Source organism: Belonocnema kinseyi, chromosome 2 (assembly GCF_010883055.1).
Source record: "Belonocnema kinseyi isolate 2016_QV_RU_SX_M_011 chromosome 2, B_treatae_v1, whole genome shotgun sequence".
In the NCBI taxonomy this organism is placed as follows: domain Eukaryota; kingdom Metazoa; phylum Arthropoda; class Insecta; order Hymenoptera; family Cynipidae; genus Belonocnema; species Belonocnema kinseyi.
In genome coordinates this window covers 1,598,957-1,619,386 of record NC_046658.1, presented here as the reverse complement: position 1 = coordinate 1,619,386, position 20,430 = coordinate 1,598,957, and the positions used below count along the sequence as shown (strand labels likewise).

Here is a 20,430-nt window from a genome sequence, read left to right as displayed (position 1 = left end):
AGAGAATACATATTTTTCTTATAAACTTTAGCCCGCTATTAGGAAATACAAGCAGGACGTAAATTTCCTGTCTTCGACTGTGAAATGACGTACGGGTCATAAGTCAACCCATACAGTCCAAATGATATTTTGAGGTTAGGTAGCCCTAAACTTTTCCGATATACTCTAACATCCTTTATAGTTATTGGGAATAGCATGTAAAGTATTATATATAGTATTACATATAGTAAACTATGCGAGTAATAAAAATGAATAAATATGATGAGAGATTCGAAGTTGTGCCAGAAGGAAAAAGAAAGGAATAGGAGCGTACAAATTTTCCTACTACGAACTATGCAAGAGTGACAGTCGCACGAAAGATTATTACGACAGATCCAATTTCTATTTTACTCCTTTCTCGAAACCGTGTCTGCGTTTAATGGCATGCTTTTCGGTGACCACGTGACCAAACTAGTCCCCGGTTATGAGCATTTTTTTTGGTTTTCACTGTGTCTACACGGATTGAGATATCGCGTTTAAAATTTGACAAATTAAATAAAAGGTAGTAAAGAACGTTTGTATGCATCAATATGTTTATAATTTTAAAGAAAGTTTATTCATAAATTGATGAAATAGATATTACCATTCGAGTTATAGTACTTTGCAGATAATGTTTGGTTTGATTCATTTCAGATTGTTTGATTCGCGTATATTGAGCACTGACACCAATTTTTGACTAAATCGTTTAAACCTTAAAAAAATGAATGTAAGCAATAAAATTTGCACATTCGTTGCAAATAAAAATTTAGTATCTGCACACACGTAATCAATCATTATTTTTGGAGCATTTTTAGCGATTTCTAGCTGAGGAAAAAAGAAAATTTGAACATCGATGCAGTCCAGATCACGTGACTAAGTTCACTCATGAAATGTTTGTGTAGAGAATGAAATGATTTTCATTTTTTTTAGTCCTCACTACGCCCATACGGATTGACGAGCGGGGTTGAATCCACGGGAGGGGGGAGAATTCCATGAGTGGGGAGATCCGCCATCTTACGATGTGTCATGTGATTATGCGCACGAGCGTTTTTGCCGACAAACTGTGCATGAAAATATAAACATGTAGGCGCTGCCATGTTTGTCGCGGGACATCAAAAGGTGGCGGACCTCCCCCCTTATTGCATCACCCCCGCAATGGCATGCCTAGTCCCTTGTTTCCTATGTCCATGAGGAATAGGAAATAAACTTTTAACGTCGATAAAGTAGATGCCTCGATACAAAAAAATCGAGGAACATCTTAGAATGTGATACTCGAAAATCCGTCCAAGTCCTATCTTGAGAAATGTGCATCTTCAGAAAATAATTTAAATTTTCCAATGGTTACATATTCTTGTGGAATTTTTGTACTGGTGTGCAACAATTCTAAGAATAAAAATAAAATTTTGCCCGGGGACGAAAGACAAGGCGTGTCCGACGCTGAGTCCTGCTGGTTGGTTCACTGTCAACGATAGTTATCAGCTGATCGATTCAACGTCAAGAATTATGGAGGTTGGTTGGAGAACTCCGACCAGTAAATTTTAGCACATTGCTGGTGTTGATATGTTTCCAATTTGAAATGTATCTTTTATGTTTAGCACCAAAAAAATAAAAATAATTTTACACAAAAATTTCATGAACGAACGTAGGCACTTGATCTTCACTTTATTGACGCCCTGGCGGACCGAAGGAACCGAATGGACCCTGGCGGACCGAAGGAACCGAATGGAACCTCTACAAAGTACCCGTAAAGACCCCATTGGGTCCCCATTCAGTTCCTTTAATAAAAAATCTAAAAAAACAGAAAAATCAACTTTTAAATTAATGAAATTGGGATTCTACGTTAAAATTCCTTATAGAAGGTCACCGAATAGGTCAGACTTATAACGTCTCTTGACTGCTACTTACAGGCGACGCGTTTGAAGTGTAGCAGTGAACAGTCGTTATACGTCTTATATTTTCTTTTAATTTTTACCGTTGCAAAAAAAAACGATTGCGATTATTCCGTGACCTCCTATAGGGAATTTTAACGTAGAATCCGAATTTCAACAATTTAATAGTTGATTTTGCTATTTTTCTGAGTTTTTTTAAAAGGGAACCGAATGGGGACCCAATGGGATCTTTACGGGTACTTTGTAGAGATTCCATTCGATTCCTTCGGTCTGCCAGGGCGTTCAAAGTTTCTTTTTTTCTTCGCTAGAAATCGCTAAAAATGCCGAAAAAATAATTTTTAATTTAAAATTACCAATATATTGATGTATATAAACGTTCTTTAGTGCTTTTTATTTTATCTGTCAAAATTTAAACACGATATCTCAATCCGTGTGGACACAGTGAACTCCAGAAAAAAGGTTCATAACCGGGGACTAGTTTGGACACGTGATTTGGTTGGAGAAGCTGGTCTCTCAGAACAATATCCTGATCCTATAAAGTTCGGAAAGAAAGATTGTGAAGAGGCTGAAAAGGTAAGATAATTGATCAATATTGTACTATGTGAAATATAGAAACCTCAGTAATTGAATATTATCTTTATCTTTGAAAGCTCACAATTTTAAAGTTTTAAATTTTCACATTGAACGCTAAATTTCCAATTTGTCCCTTTCAAAAGTCTTAATTTTTCAATTAAAATTTAAACGGTTATTTTTGAAAAGTATAACTAACACTTTAAAAATTTTTAATTTTTAAACAATTCAAATTCAGTTAATATAATGGTAATTTTGAAGGGTTTGAATATAAAAAATTTTAATATCATAATTCTTGGCAATTAAAGTTTTTTGATTTTTAAATGAAATTCAGATTCATTTTATTTCTTACGTGCCGTAGTAGAAATTATTTCATTTTTAATGTTTCATATTTTAAAGTACTTCATTTTCCACTCTTTTTCAAGAATAATTTATTTTTTAAGGTTCCGATCAGGCCTACCTGATCGGAGCGCCATCTGCTGGATTTGTTTAAACTGTGATACACCTCCGGGTAGGGTACTATATAAGACAGGAATATGCAACCGCCATTCTGGTTCCTGGACAGTTCGCGGCAAACAATGCGATAAGCATGTCGTATAGTTCAATTAAAATTAAGTTTAGAATATAAGAAAAATGGTCTGCTGCAGTGCTCCGTTTTGTAAAAATAGAAGCAAGGATGGATTTAAACTTTGCCCTTTTTCACTAGGGCGAAGAGAAAGACTGTCAGTGTGGATCATAAATTGTAAACGCGACAAATGAAAACTGAATTTAAATTCAAGATTATGCGAAGTTAATACTAATATTTATGACTATTACATTATAATTAAAATATAGGGGATCTGAAGATTATGTATGCATGTAATTAAATTGCCTATGAGCATTTTTTTGCTATATTAAGGCGAAATGAGTTCCAGAAGAAAGTAAGGTTAGGAACCCGTTTTTTTTACAGAACGATGCACATTAACCCACGCAAATAAAAAGGATGTATGATGTGAAAAATAAATAGCTACCACAATAAACTCTTGAAAAGTATCGTATCAATGTTTGACCTATTGTCTATTATTATTTTATGATTTGTTAATATTTATTTAAAAAATCATGATTATAATTTTAGCGCACGCCTATTTATAAACTGAGTTGTGTAATTTTATTTATAATTTATATTTTGATAAAAATTTTTCAGTGTAATTTAAAAATAATAATCTGTATCATGTAAGTGTATATATATAATTCAATATCAATTTAGCGGTTTTGAATTTGGCGGGGAGCCAGAATGGCAGCTTTCATATTCCCATCCATGGACATAGGAAACACGGGACTAGACATGTCACCCTAACTTGGTGAGCGGGGTTGAATCCACGGGAGGGGTGAGGATTCCATGAGTGGGCAGAGCCGCCTTCTTACGATGTGCCACTTGATTATGCGCACGAGCATTTTTGCCAACAAACTGTGCAGGAAAATATAAAAATGTGGGCGCAGCTATGTTTGTCGCTGGACATCAAAAGATGGCGGACCTCCCCCCTCATTGCATCAACCCCGCAATGACATGCCTAGTCTCGCGTTTCCCATGTCCATGCTAGCAACAGAAAAGTGTTCTTTTTCAGTTCCACTAGTTTGGTTTCCTTTTGTCTATTCTCCATGTTTCTTTCTTTCGTTGGATGCTTTCAACAACTCAGCCATCGCCTCCATTGTTCACTGCTGTTTGCTTCAACTTTACAGTGAATTAATTCGATGCGTAACTTGTTACCTTTACCGAAGACAAGTAATATTTGATTTTTGATCGCACTTGGATGGTACACGCAGGAGAGGTTTTGGTTTAAGTTACGAGGAGAGGGTAAGTTGAGTGGAAGGGATGGCTAGGACAGAACCCTTGACAATGGGGGTGGATCGGGGAGTTAGTTGAAGGCCCAAAGGGACCCTTGCAGAAATTCCATAATACGAAGACATAGTGATGGGCTAGCTGACCTTCAATAAAACAATTAAGCGGAGTGGCCGTAGCGACTTAAAGGCTAAGTAAAGAAAAGCACAATAAACCTTAAGATTTGAAACTGGCAATCTCGTAGACAGATGCTGAAAGCTGTAAATGAAATAGAAATAGGTTGCCAGGCAAGTTAGGTTAAAGCACGTTCGTAGTATAAATATGCAATATAAATGAATTGCAGGTAAAAGTACAGAAGTTTGAGGAGGAAGATTTAGAATGTACAAATATAGAATAAACATAAAATTATGAAATCAAAAATTAAATCGTAAAATCCTTACGTTCTGAATATAACATATCGGCCCCCTTTGAACGATCAGAGTTCAAAACAAGGAACAGGAGATAACTACACAAAGATAGATGACGAAACTATATTTGCTCATATTGTATAAGAAATTAGGAGTAGTTAGAATGATGTTATAGTTTAAAATGAATCGTGGCATACAGACTCTTCAATGGGAAGAGGACACAAACCTTTTACACTTCTTTTATAAATGCCTGTCTCAGTTTTTAGTGAGACAACTCTTACAACCCCATCCTTTCCAGGGTTAGAAAGTATAATGCGACCTAGCTTCCAATGCAAGGGTGGCGCATTGTCTTCCTTCATGACTACCAAGGAACCGATGGTGATATCATCGCTAGAGCCCGTCTTCCACTTGGTGCGAGTAGTGAGCTCATTTAAGTATTCCTTATGCCACCGAATCCAAATGTGTTGTCTCAGCATTTGCACGTGTTTCCATGCAGATAATCGGTTCACGGCAATGTGAGTCAGATTTGCTTGAGAAAAGTTCGTCAAGGGTTCACCAATCAAGAAATGTCCAGGTGTTAAAGGACGACAGTCGTTAGGATCGGATGACAGGGGAGAAAGAGGACGGGAATTCAAAATTGCTTCAATCTCAATTATGTAAGTTTGAAGCTGTTCAAAAGTTAGCAGAGCCTCACCTTCGGTGCGTTTAAGGTGGTTCTTAAATGACTTCACGCCAGCCTGCCACAATCCGCCGAAATGTGGAGAACAAGGAGGTATAAAACTCCAATTAACCCTTTGATTCGCTAAAAACTCTTGAATATTTCGGTTATGCTCATCACATAATAGCAAAACTTGAAGCTCTGCAAGTTCACGGCTTGCTCCTTCAAACATGGTAGCATTATCGGAAATTAAAGAGCTGGACTTTCCGCAACGCGCAAAAAATCTTTTTAAAGCTGCGAGAAACGCTTCTGTGGTGAGATCACTCACCAATTCAAGATGTGTAGCTTTACTGGCAAGACAAACGAAAACTGCTACATAGCATTTAATTTTATTACGATTTCGATGTCGCCTTTCCTTTTCAAAGAAAGGACCGCAATAGTCAACACCGGTATGAACAAAAGGTCGGGTAAATTGGATTCGTTTCGCGGGTAGATTTCCCATGACGTAATTTATACTGCGAGGCTTGGCGCGAGAACACGGAACGCATTAGTAGATTACACGACGAGTTCTATTTTGACCGTCAATGGGACAATAACGTTCTCGAACTGCATATAAGGTAGCTTGAGATCCCGCGTGCTTGAGTCGTATGTGCTGATGGCGTATGATAAGAGATGTGATATGATGGTTTCGCAGGAGAAGTATAGGATGTTTTTCATCAGGGGTTAATTCAGAGTGAAACAGTCTACCCCCAACCTTGAGAATCCCTTATCCAAAAACGGATTGAAAGATAAAAGCTTGCTCTTATTATTGATAGTTTTTTCGCGCTTTAAGCAGTCGATTTCCTGAAAAAATCTCTTGCTTGTGTTAACTTAATTTTTCGATCCATAGAAGCATCGAGTTCAGAAACAGTCCGGCTACCGGTGCGCTTATTCTTACCCTTCGCGTGATGAATGAAGCGAAGGCAGAACGCGAGAACCCTTTGCAATTTTGGAAGTAAGGAATATTTTTCCAGAAGATTCCAATTAGATTTGTGAAGAAGCAGAGAAGTTTCAACCGGATTAGGACTTCTGAATTCAGAGGTGTCCTTAAGCTGTCATTCAAATTTAGGCTACGTATCTTGGGCCTGGACGAGCCAATTAGGACCGTGGGACCAGATGCTAGGCTTTAAAAATTCTTGGGGCATTTGTCCACGAGAAACAAGATTGGCCGGGTTATCAAGAGAAGGCACATGCCTCCAGTCGGCAGACTGCGTAAGAGCCTGAATTTTTGCTACTAGGTTAGCACAAAATGTCCGAAGCAAATGGGGGGGGGGAGTATTTATCCATTGAAGGCTAACCGTCGAATCTGACCAAAAGAAAGTATGGCTTAATTCGAATTTTAGTGCTTGAATTATGGCATTTTGTAATTTTGCTAGCAAAAGAGCCGCGCAAAGCTCCAAACGCGCTAGCGATACAGTTTTTACCGGGGTGACTCTTGATTTACGGCAGACCAGATTTGAGTGATACTGACCACTTTTATCAGCGCAGCGTAGGTAGTAGCAAGCTCCGTAAGCCTTCTGGCTTGCGTCACAGAACCCGTGCAATTGAATCCCGGAAAATTGAGATCCCAATACGAATAGATTAAAACGGGCATCATTTAGGACGATACAAAGTGGCGTATCGCAGTCCACGTTTAGCCTAAAGTTAAAACTGTAATGTCTACAGGCCTTTTGCGTAAATTCATAATAGAACTAACCTTTTCTGTCAAATAATGAGATTGAGAACCGTTGTCCAATAAGAGACGACATTGCTGGACGGAACCTTCGTTATATATAATATCCACTATAACCGTGGACAACAGATTCTCTGAGGTTAATTAGTTTGCAATGAAATTGTGAGTAGAAGCAGCTTGCGAAGAATTCGAGGCGCTTGCAATTTTCTCGGTTATATTTTCGAAATGCAGAAGAGAATTATGTTTTTTCTGACATTTCTTGCATGGGCCACTATTACACTTGCTTGTGCGGTGAGTTGATTTTAAGCAGTTTAAGCATAGAGATGCGTTTTTACAGGATTTTAACCTTTCTATAGGAGAAAGATTCAAGAAAACATCACACGAAAAAATACTATGTTGTTCCCCGCAATGTAAACACGAATTTAGGGAGCTTGCTGCTGCAAAAAGGTGTTGCAGCCGATTATTTAATCGTGAGTGAGAAGTGGAAGGTTTCTCACTTGAGTTAACTGGTTTAGAACGTGATTGAGCATATTTTGTATCATCTAATTGCGCTGTACACTGTAAAAAGGCAATAAGTTCTTGAAAGGTAGGGAGCTTTGATTCACACGAACTTTCTTCCCATTTTTCTAAAGTGACGGGGTACATTTTATTTTGTATTAATACAATAAGAAGGCTTCCCCATTGATCGGCTGATTCGTCGAGAATTTTAAGGGCTCTAACATGCTTCTGTAAACTATTTAGAAAAGCTCTAATGGAAAAGTCTTTAGACATAGAAGGAATATTCAACAAATCAATTTACGATTATTATAAGTTTCTTTTACAATTTCCCACGCGACAGAGTAATTTTCCGCGGACAATGATACCAACGCAATAATTTCCGCGGCTTCGCCCTTTAAGCAATCTCGCAAGTGTTTAATTTTAAAATAGGCGATAACTTTGCATTGTTGTCGATCATTGAGGAAAAAACATCATGGAAACCTAACCACGTATCATACGATCCACTGAAAGACGGCACTCCTAGCGAGGGGAGTTTAAAATTATCTGAAAGTTCCTTTGGAACTGGATTTTTGACCGAAATACCATTTTGAATGGGTATTATCCTGTTATTTTCTGATAGAGCTAACGACACAGAAACCGCAGAGACGCGCGCGTAATTGCCTAACAAATTTGTGGTAGAGTTATAAATCTCAAAATACTTTTTGTCGAATTTGTTTCTCGCTTCATCATCCAACCCTTCGTCCGTTAAAATTCCCTCCCCCAAATCTTCTAATTCGGATTGCACTTTCTCGAAACTTTCACGAGACTCATCCAGCTCAGCTGCATGCTTTGCTAACGACGGATATTGAGTCTCAGAATTGTAACTTTCGAGAAACTGTGCGAAAAGCGTTAATTTTCGTGTTATAATTCCACGTTCTTTTTTCAATATTTTTACTCTCGCTGTGATCTCAGCCATTTTAACACATTAATTGAAAAAGAGGCATTCGCATATGTAGGAAAAGAACAGAAATGAAGAGGATGAGATTGGTGAACAATTAATTGACTTACTCAGACGTTAATCTGATCTTACACGCCAGCTGCTGAGATGTTCTCTGCTAAGTTCTATATGTAGAGGCGAAGATAATTCTTGAGAAGATACAAATACATTTTTTGTCTTATATCAGAAAAAAAGTCTTAACATTCATTCTCTACAAAAAACTATTAGTTTTCAACCAACAGTAAAATAATTAAAATTTCCCTTAAATACATTAATTTTCAATAAACAAAAAAAAATCAAGAAAATAGTTGAATCCTCAATAAAGAAGAAAAGATTTTAACAAAGAAAAATAATTTTCTACCAAAAAGAAAAATGAAAAAATTAATTTTTTATTAAAAATATAAATATATAGAACCAGAAATAGGATTATTCCTTTTTAGTTAAAAGAATTAATATTTAACAACAAACAATTAAATTTTCAACAAATTAGTTGAAATTTATCAAAATCGATGAATTTGATGATACACAGTTGAACTTTCAAACTAACGGATACATTTTCAACCAAGAACATTAATTTCATATAAAAAAAACGATGTTTGAAACAAATAATTGAACTTTCAACACAAAAATATCAATTTTTAATTCGAAATTTCAATGTTTCACTGAAAGTGGGATTGTTAAAGTTTCAGTTAAAGAATTTTCAAACAAAAGGTTTAATTTTCAACTAAAAAAGATCAACGTTTACTTTTAAATATCAATTCTCTATCACAAATGGTATAATCCAATTTTATCTTACATAAATTAATTTTTAACTGACTATGAAGGAATTAAAAAAAAAAATAAACCCTCAATGAAAAGGATGAATTTTTAACCGCGAAGATTAATTTCCTACTTGAAAAAGACGATTTAAAAAAATTAAATTTTTAACAAAAAAGGATCCATTTTTTTAATATAATTTTTTTTATTAAAAATCGTATGATCGAATTTTCTCTTAAATAAAATAATTTTTCGCAGAGAAAGGAATTTTTAACAAAATAATTGAATTCTCGTGAAAAAGATGAAATTTCAATTAGGAAGTTTATTTTTCTACCAAAAATGACGAATTTTCAACAAAATTCTGAATTTCCAAATACTTTATGAAAACAGATGAATTTGTTTCAAAATAATTCAATCATTGACGAAAAAAGATCGACTTTAAACTAAAAGGATTAATATTCTATGAAAACAGAAAAATTTAAAAAATTGAATTATTAAATAAAGAAGGTTAATTTAAAATATCAATTTTCAACATAAATAGTAGAATTGAAATTTCTTTTAAAGAAATTGGTTTTTGACAATCTGAAAAAGATTTTTTTTTAAATAACTGAATCCTTAATGAAAAATATTAGTTTCAACCAAGAATATTACTTTTCTACCAAAAATACAAGTTTTCTACAAATTCTAGAAAGTTTCAAACAAATATATGATTTTTGTCTAAAAAATATCATTTGTCAACCAAAAGTAATATAAGTAAATTTTATCATTATAGAAAGTAATTTAAAAAAATAATAAATTTTAAAATAAAATAATAAATTTTCACTTCAATAAATAAGTTGTGAAAAAATATGAATTGTCCGAAAAATGGTTGAATCCTCAATCAGCAAGATGAATTTTCAAACATGAAGATTAATTTTCTACTAAAAAAGACGAATTTCTAACAAAATCCATACATTTTCAAACAATTAGTTAGATTTTTACAGAAAAAAGATCTCACTTTAATTTAAAAATTTAATTTTCTACTAAAAATGTCATAGTTGAATTTTCTGTTAAAAAAATTAGTTTTCAACAACAAAAAAACACTGTTATGAAAATTATTTCAAAGGAGATAGAATCCATTTAACATTAGGTAGGTTCTGCACTTCGAGTGGCTGAATCGATCAGGAAAGGAATTATGTTATTTTTAGATTAAATTTTAAGAGAACTTTTGTTTCGTTGTAAAATAAATTCTACGTTCAAAAGATTAATTTTTAACCAGTAAGATTAATGTTTTACAAAAAAACGAATTTTCAACCAATTGCTTGATTTTTAAACTATCAGGGAACAGTTTTTTGAAATTTTTTGTTGAAAACATTCAACAATTTAGTTGAATTTTTTTTTGTCTTAACTGAAAATTGTTTGCATTCGACTATTTGGTTAAATGTTAAACTAATTGAGTGAAAATAGATATTTTTTGTGCTAAAGATTCATCATTTTAGTTGGAAATCTAATTCTTTTATTCAGAATTCTTTCTTTCTTTGGTTGAAAATTAATCTTTTTTGTTGAACATTCCTCTAATTGTTTTAAGGTTAAAAGAGCTTTAAAAAAATTTTTTTTTTTGGTTGAAGATTCATTATTTTAGTAAGAAATTTATCTCTGTTTAAAAACTTAAAAATTTTCTTGAAATGCAGTTTTTGGTTCAATTCAACTGTTAATGTTTTAAAATAATCATATTATTTAGCTTTTGGTTGCAAATTTATCTACTTATTAAAAAGTTTAACTATTTTGTTAAAATGTTAGGTGTTTGTGTGAAAATGTATCTATTTGGTTGAAAATTCGTTTATTTTTTTAAACTGAAAATTAAACTTTTTCATTTTCAGTTTCAACGGTTTTGTTAAAAATTTGGCTTTTTAATGAAACAAGAAAAAAGAGTAGCATTAAAAAAAGAATTTCAACAAACTATTTAAATTTTTAATCAGGGTAGAATTTTCGACAAAGCATGTAAATTTTTAACAAAGTAGTAGAATTTTTAACCTGCAAATATGGATTTTCGATAGGAAATGTAACATTTGATACTTCAACGAATGCAGATGCTGCCAAGAGATGCACTATAAAAATAAGAATACGAATTTTCATATCATAAAGATTAATTTTCCATAAGAGGTTCGAATTTAAACCAAAAGTAGAGAAGTTACTTTTTTGCATAAAACATTAATTTATTTCCGAAAAAAAAAGAAATAAAAAAAAATAGTACATTTTTTTAACCAAAGAGATGAGTTTTCCAATAAAACTATTAATTTTTCATCTAGAAAAATGAATTTTCAATAAATAAAGAATTTTCAGTTAGGAAATCAAAAAATGTGTGTCAATCCTTAAACATTTAAGTCAAAAGACTATTTTTCTGTAAAACAGTTATAACACCTTTCCCCTCCATCTACTTCCATAAACCACATTTTTCACAATACCATCACCCTGCGTGATAAGTTTTCAAGTATTTATTGGTTTAAAGTGTTATTTTTAATAAATAATTCCACTCATTTCAATGTAATTTGAAATATAATAATTATTAGTTCAATTTTAAAGAAAGATTTTAAACGGGAGACTTGAACAAGATTTTCAGGGGAGCTTTTACCAAGTGGCAACAAGCTTATTACGTGTGTTTTTCTACTTATAAGAAATTGACTATCATAATGAGCGTGCAAAAATTTTGCTAAATTGATTGTAAAATTTTTCATACCAATTTTACAAAAGTTGCATTCAAATTTGTAAAATTTTTGGTGAAAAAACAGAAACTATTTTAGTCAGGATTAAAATAAAAAATATATTTTTATCCTACGTCTTTTCGATAAATTTTTCAACTGCAAGCAGTTCACTCTTGAATTGCAAAATGTAATATTAACCTCAAAATCTTAATACTTTGCTACCGCATTTTGTATCAGCAATAGAATTTTATAACAATTTTCATGCTTCAAAGGAAAACACTTAATGTTAATGTTTATATTGAATGAAAATAGTAACTAAAATATTAACGCATAACTAAAAACACACCAGTGTTACACTAACTTTAGTCAATATCAGAAAAGAACCATTAAACTTCTTGCACTTCACTTTCACCACAAAACAGCTGCATAAAATATATAGGCTTCCAATGCCTTATATGCTTATAAATAATATATGGTTTAAGAAATGTGGGATTGAATGAATTATGTTCAGTTTTATGGATGTATCAGGTCTTCATATCTGCCGACAATTTTGCCAAATACTCAATCTTTATTTTATAAAAACACAATTTTGAAAACCTTCAGCAACAGATACATAATATAGGGATGTAGGGGCACTTTCATTATCACCCAATGGCCGGCGAGAAATTAGTTTTTGATCAACTAAAAAGGAACTTACAACAAAATAGTTGAATTTTCAATCGAAAAGATGAATTTTCAAAAGAGAAGTTTTATATTTCGAACAAGAAACACAAATTTTCAACAAAATACGGGAATTTTGAAAAAAATAATTCAATTTTTATCTAATAAAGATCAAGTTTCAATACAAAATAGGACATTTTAAACAGATTATTTCCAATTTTAATTCAAACAGATAAACTTGACACCAAATAGTAAAAGTTTTAATAAAAAATATGAATTTTCAATCACAAAGATTAATTTTCTATTAAAATTTTTTTTTTTAGCAAATAATAGAATTATCCACTAAATTAATTTTCAATGCAAGAACAATATTATAAAAAGTATTTAAAATAAAATAGAATTCCCTTAAAATCAGTCAGCTTCTACACATTATTTAGCAGAATCTCTCAGCGATTACAATTTATTTATAGTATATTATGCAAGAAGTTTTTTCCGATCTAAGACAAAAAACCGAATTTGGACATCTATGTTAAGAATAATAAAAAACAGATTAATTTTTCACCCATAAAATAATTTTTAACTAAAAAGATGAAGTTTCAATAAAAAAAATCAAATTTTAAACAAAAATAGAATAATTCAGTTTTTAGTTTATAAAAGTTAATATTCAATAAAAAATTAAATTTTCAACAGATTATTTAAAATTTTACTTAAAACAGATGAGATTGACACCAAATAGTAAAAGTTTTAACAATAAAGATACAGGACCCCGCATTAAATGTATGGGAAACAGCTTTCCGTGGATCTAGCTGAAACTTTGTAATTTTTAAGGTTATAAGTGCCGGATGAAATATCCGTAAAAATTTTTTTTTTAAATGGACAGTTTTAGCGCTAACGCGACGCTAAGCGCTCAAGATTTTAACTTGACTAATTAATCACTTATTTAAAGGCAGCAATGGTACCCAGAGTAACATTAGTAACTAGTGCGCACATACCGATAATAACATTTTACCCTTCGAAAGAGGGTTGAACGCTAAACGCTTAAGATCAGCGAATAAAACCAATCCTAGTAACTTTAGCGACAAAAACGATGTCACTATAAGAATCACGCATCAGAAAGTAGTCAGTAATATGTTTAGCCAAACCAATGAGTTATATTGCGCGCTTCTCGAAACGATCAAAAGCTAAGCGCCCAAGATTTGAACTTGACTAAGTAATTACTTTTTTAAAGACAGAAATGGTATCCAAAGTAACATTAGTAACTAGTGCGCACATCGATAATAACAGTGTACCCTTCGCCAGAGGGCCGAACGCTAAGCGCCCATGATCAGCGAATAGAACCAATCCTAGTAGCTTTAGCGACACAAGCGATGTCTGTATACGAAACACGCATCAAGAAGTGGTCAGTAACATGTTTAGCCAAACCAATGAGAATATGAGTCAACACCGTTGACTCATATAGCGCGCTTCTCAGAACGGGCAAGCGCTAAGCACAGAAGATGTGAACTTGACTAAGCAATCACTTTTTCAAAGGCCTTTCACAAAAGAAATGACAAACAAACATGTTACTGACCATTTCTTGATGCGTGTTTCGTATACAGACATCGCTTGTGTCGCTAAAGCTACTAGGATTGGTTCTATTCGCTGATCATGGGCGCTTAGCATTCGGCCCTCTGGCGAAGGGTACACTGTTATTATCGATGTGCGCAATTGTTACTAATGTTACTTTGGATACCATTTCTGTCCTTAAAAAAGTAATTACTTGGTCAAGTTAGAATTTTGGGCGCTTAGCGTTTGATCGTTTCGAGAAGCGCGCAATATAACTCATTGGTTTGGCTAAACATATTACTGACTACTTTCTTATGTGTTATTCTTATAGTGACATCGCTTTTGTCGCTAAAGTTACTAGGATTGGTTTTATTCGCTGATATTGAGCGCTTAGCGTTCAACCCTCTTGTGAAGGATAGAGTATTATTATCGGTATGTACGCACTAGTTACTAATGTTACTTTGGGTACCATTTCTGCCTTTAAAGAAGTGATTAATTAGTGAAGTTAAAATCTTGGGCGCTTAGCGTTTAATCGTTTTGAGAAGCGCGCTATATGAGTCAATGGTGTAGGCGAAAATATGACAGACCACGATCTGAACCGTGATTTCTATGTTGACATCGTTTTGTAACAAAATCCGTTGTAATTCGTTTTATTCATTGATCTTGAGCGCTTAGCGCCCCGTAGCGCTAAAATTGTCCATTTAAAAAATTTTTTTACGGATATTTCATCCGGCACTTATGACCATAAAAATTACAAAGTTTCAGCTCAATCCACCGAAAGCCGTTTTCCCATATATTTAGTGCGAGGTCCTTTCCCATCACAAAGATTAATTTTCTGGTTAAAGATTTTTTTAAAACAAATAATAGAATTTTCAACTAAATTAATTTTAGATGCAAGAAAAATATTATAAAAAGTATTTAAAATAAGATACAATTCCCTTAAAATCAGGCAGATTCTACACATTATTTAGCAGAATTTCTCAGCGATTAAAATTGTTTTATAGTAATTTGTGCAAAACGCTTTTTTCCGATCTGAGACGAAAAAATCGAATTTGAACATTTATGTTAAGAATAATAAAAAACAGTTTATTTTTTAATTATAACATTAATTCTCTACAAAAATACTATTAGTTTTCAACCAACAATGATAGAATTAAAATTTCCCTTGAAGAAATCAGTTTTTAACAAACAAACAAAAATCAAGAAAATAGTTGATTCCTTAATAAACAAGATTAGATTTTAGCAAAGAAAAAACATTTCTACCTAAAAGACGAATTTTCAAATGAAAAAATTAATTTTTAATTGAAAATATAATTTTTTATCCTGAAATTGTGCACTTGAGTTTTTAATCAATTTTTAACAAAATAGTTGAACCCTAATCAAAAAGATCAGTTTTTAAACAAATAGTGGAGTTTTCAACTAAAAAATATCAATTTTTAATTGAAAATGTAAATATATAAAATCAGAAATAGGATGGTTCCTTTTTAGTAAAAAAAAATTAATATTTAACAACAAACAATTAAATTTCAACAAATTAATTGAAATTTTACTAAAAACGATGCATTTGATGATACATAGTTGAAATTCCAAGCAAACAGATGTATTTCAACCAAGAAGATTAATTTTATATATAAAAGATGATGTTTGGAACAAATAATTAAATTTTTAACCCAAAAATATCAATTTTTAATTCCAAATTTCAGTGTTCCGGCAAAAGTGGGATAGTTAAATTCTCAGTTGGAGAATTTAATTTAAAAAAAAACGGAATGTGCAACTTAATATTTTTGTTCTTAAGCACAAAGATGAATTTTCAAATAAGAAAACTAATTTTTTACCAAAACAACGAATTTTCATCGAAATATGTGCATTTTCAAACAAATGGTTGAATTTTGAACTACAAACGATCAATTTTTTATTTCAAATATAAATTCTCTACCAAAAATGGCATAATCCAATTATATCTTACATAAATTAATTTTTGGCTAACTATAAAGGAACTTTCAACAAAATAGTTGAGTTCTCAATCAGAAAGATGAATTTTTAAGGAAGTAGTTTTATATTTCTAACAAAAAATACAAATTTTCAACAAAATACATAAATTTTCAGACAAATAACAAGTTAATATTCAATAAAAAAATGAAATTTTCTGCAGATTATTTCAAATTTTAACTGAAACAGATGAATTTGACACCAAACAGTAGAAGTTTTAACATAAAGGATGAATTTTCAATCACAAAGATTAATTTTCTATCAAAGACATTTTTAAAAATAAATAACAGAATTTCGCATAAATTGTAAAAGTGAGTTGATGGCTTTCGGGTTAGGTGAATTGAAACTAATTAAGTTGTTTCAAACGTTTCGGCACACAATGGTGGCCTTTATCAGTAAAGATGTAAATTGTTTTTAACTAAAGTAATTTTCAATCCAAGGGCAATATTCTAAAAAGTATTTAGAATAAGATAGAATTCACTTAAAATCAAGCAGTTTCTATACATTATTTAGCAGAATCTCTCAGCGATAAAATTTTTGTTATAGTAAATTATGCAAGACGTTTTTTCCCATATAGTATAATAAAAAATCGAATTTGGACATTTATGTTAAAAATAATAAAAAACAGATTAATTTTTTACCCATAAAATTAATTCTCTACAAAAAACGACTAGTTATCAATCAACAATGATATAATGCAAATTTTCTTTAAAAACATTAATTTTTAATAAACAAGAAAATCAAGAAAATAGTTGAATCTTCAATAAAGAAGATAAGATTTTAATAAAGGAAATTAATTTTCTACCAAAAAGGCGAATTTTCAACTCCCAAAATTGATTTTCAATTATAAATATACTTTTTCATCCTAAAATTGTGCAGTTAAATAGGATCATTCCTTTTTAGTTAAAAGAATTAATATTTAACAACAAACAATTAAATTTCAACAAATTAATTCACATTTTATTAAAATAGATGCATTTTATGATACAAAGTTGAAACTTCAAGCAAACAGATGTATTTACAACCAAGACGATTAATTTTATAAAAAAAGGACGATGTTTGAAACAAATAATTGAATTTACAAGCTAAAAATATCAATGGTCAATTCTAAATTTCAGTGTTTCACCGAAAGTGGGATAGTTAAATTTTTAGTTAAAGAATTTAATTTAAAAAAAAAGATCCATTTTTTTTTAAATATCATTTTTCTATCAAAAATGATATAATCGACATTTCTCTTAAATAAATTAATTTTTCGCCGAAAAAGGAATTTTCAACAAAATCATCGAATACTCGAAAAAATATGAAATTTTAATTAAGCAGTTTATTTTTCTACCAAAAATGACGAATTTTCAACAAAATTCTGAATTTCTAAATACTATATCAAAACAGATAAAATCGTTAAATTTTCACTTCAATAAATTATTTTGAAAAAAAAGAATGAAAATGCTTGAATCCTAAATCAGCAAGATGAATGTTTCAACAAGGAGATTACTTTTCAACTAAATGAGACGATTTAAAAAAAATCCATGCATCTTTAAACAATTAGTTAGATTTTTAAATCAAAAAGATCACACTGTAATTCAAAAATTAATTTTGTACAAAAAATATCATAATTGAATTTTCTGTTAAAAAAAAATTAATTTTTAACAAAAAAAACAGTGTTATAAAAATTATTTCGAAGGAGATCGAATTAATTTAACATTAGGCAGGTTCTGCACTTCAATTCGGTGAATCGATCAGGAAGGGAATTACTTTGTTTTCAGATTTAATTTTAAGAGAACAATTTTTTCGTTATAAAAACAATTCTATGTTCAAAAGATTAATTTTTAACCAATAAGATTCATGTTTTACAAAAAAGACGAATTTTCAACCAATTACTTGATTTTTAAACTATAAGGGAACAGTTTTTTTTAAATTTTATATTGAAAATGTTCAACAATTCAGTTGCATTTTTTTCTGTCTTTACTAAAATTGTTTCTTGGTTAAAAATTCATTTCTTTGGGTAGAAACTTGATTTTCTTAGTGAACACATACACAATAAAAATGTATTCCTTTTGCTTGAAAATTCAACTATTTTTTTGAAAACTTGACTTTTTGGGTTGAAAATTCAACAATTTTGTATAGTTTTTTCTTTTTTCTTTGTTTATTCTAGAGCTTTGCTCTCGATAATATCTGCATTTATAAATTTACAACTGTAATTTGGTAGTTGTGAATTATCTTTTGTAAAATCTCCTTTGTTAAGGACTCAACTATTTTGTTTAAAATTTGTCCTTTTTGTTGGCATTCGACTACTTGGTTAAATGTTAAACTAATTGAGTAAAAATTGATCTTTTTTGGGTTGAAGATTCATAATTTTAGTTAAAAATTTAATTCTTTTGTTGAAAATTCTTTCTTTCTATGGTTGAAAATTAATCTTTTTGTTTAACTCTAATTGCTTTAAGGTTCAACGACCTTTTACAAAATTTTGGTTCAATTCAGCTGTTGTTGTTTTAAAACAATCCTATTTTTTAGTTTTTGGTCAAAAATTTATCTACTTGTTTAAAAGTTTAACTATTTCGATAATATGTTATGTTTTTGAATGAAAAAGTAACTATTTGGTTGCAAATTCTTTAATTTTTTTAAACTGAAAATTAAACCTTTTCATTTTCAGTGCAAACGATTTTGTTGAAAATTTTGTTTTTAATGAAAGATTTGCATTTACACCCGAATAGTTTAATTTTTAACCAAATAGTTAAGTTTTCTAACTATAAATATAAATTTGAAACTGAACGGCCAAATTTTCAAACAAAAAAGATTCATTTTTAACAAAAAATAGTAGCATTAAAAAAAGGATTATCAATGAAATCGTAGTGGTGGACGAAAAGATTTTCACCGAAATATTTCAATTTTTAACCAGAGTTGAATTTTTGAACCAGTATGTAAAATTTCAACAAAGTAGTTGAATTTTTAACCTGAAAACATGGATTTTCGAGACAAAATGTATTATTTGATATTTCAACAAATGCAGATGCTGGCAAAAGATGCATTCTAGAAATAAGGAAACGAATTTTCAATCATAAAGATTAATTTTATACAAGAATTGTCAGTTAGGAAACACGAAACTTTTTTCAAATTCCTAAAACTTTAAGTCAAAAGTCTATTTTTCTGTAAAACCGTTATAACACCGTTACCCTCCATTTACCACCACAAACCCCATTTTTCACATCACCTTCACCCTACATGATAAGATTTAAAAGTATTTATTTTTTGAAAGTGTTATTTTTAATACAAAATTTCATTTATATCAATGTAATTAGAAATTGGACTGAAGTTTTTGACGTCATATGACGAATTTTTTTTTTAATTTTTAGCTCACATATGGCCCATTATAATAAAACAAATGCCCAGAAACGGTTCCCTATTTATTAAAGCGATTCCAGCAATAAAAACCCCGAAAACCAATAACTGCAAGGATAAACAGTGTGCTCTCCCCCAAAACGAAGGGAGGGGGGGGGGTGAATTTTTTAACATGCCTTATTCGAAAGGTAATATTAAGAGGTGATGAAAAAAATTTTTCAAAAAGATTTTCCACTTGCGGACGGCAGCCAAATTGAGAAAAACTGCACAAAAAATCATCTTGGGGAGGATATACAGTGTATTATGCCCCAAAACGAAGAGGAGGTGACTTTTTTAACCAACCCTATTCGAAAGATACTATCAAGAGGTAATGGAAAAAAATTTTTAAAACGACTCTGCGTTTGCGGTCAACAGCCAAAATTGAGATAAACTGCAAAAAAAATGGTCTTGGGGAGGATATACAGTTTGTTCTACGCTAAAACGAAGAGGGGGTGACTTTTTTAACCCCACCTATTTGAAAGTTAATATTAAGAGGTGATGAAAAAAAATTTTCAAACGATTTTCCATTTGCGGACAACAGCCAAAATTGAGAAAAACTGCAAAAAAAATCGTCTTGGCGAGGATATACAGTGTGTTCTACCCCAAAACGAAGAGGGGGTGACTTTTTTAAACCCACCTATTTGAAAGTTACTGTCAAGAGGTAATGAAAAAATATATAAAAAAAGATTTTCCATTTGCACCCCGAATAGGGGTGGTTGAAAAAGTCACCCCCTCTTTGTTTTGGTGTAGAACACACTGTATATCCTCCCCAAGACGATTTTTTGTGCAGTTTTTTTCAATTTTGTGTTTCGTCCGCAAATGGAAAATCTTTTCAAGAATTTTTTTTTAAATCCCTCTTGATAGTACCTTTCTAATGG

General features: G+C 31.3%; 1 protein-coding gene across 1 annotated transcript; it reads right to left on the bottom strand.

The window, feature by feature from the left end:
* Positions 1-4,879: 4,879 nt before the first annotated feature.
* LOC117168016 lies at positions 4,880-5,863 on the bottom strand. Its single transcript, XM_033353331.1, has one exon. It carries the CDS (start codon positions 5,861-5,863, stop codon positions 4,880-4,882), a length of 984 nt encoding a protein of 327 aa, XP_033209222.1.
* Between the last annotated feature and the right edge of the window lie 14,567 nt (positions 5,864-20,430).

Excerpts from the sequence above, each read along its gene's own strand:
- LOC117168016 (XM_033353331.1), bottom strand. The coding sequence starts at position 5,863 with ATGGGAAATCTACCCGCGAAACGAATCCAATTTACCCGACCTTTTGTT.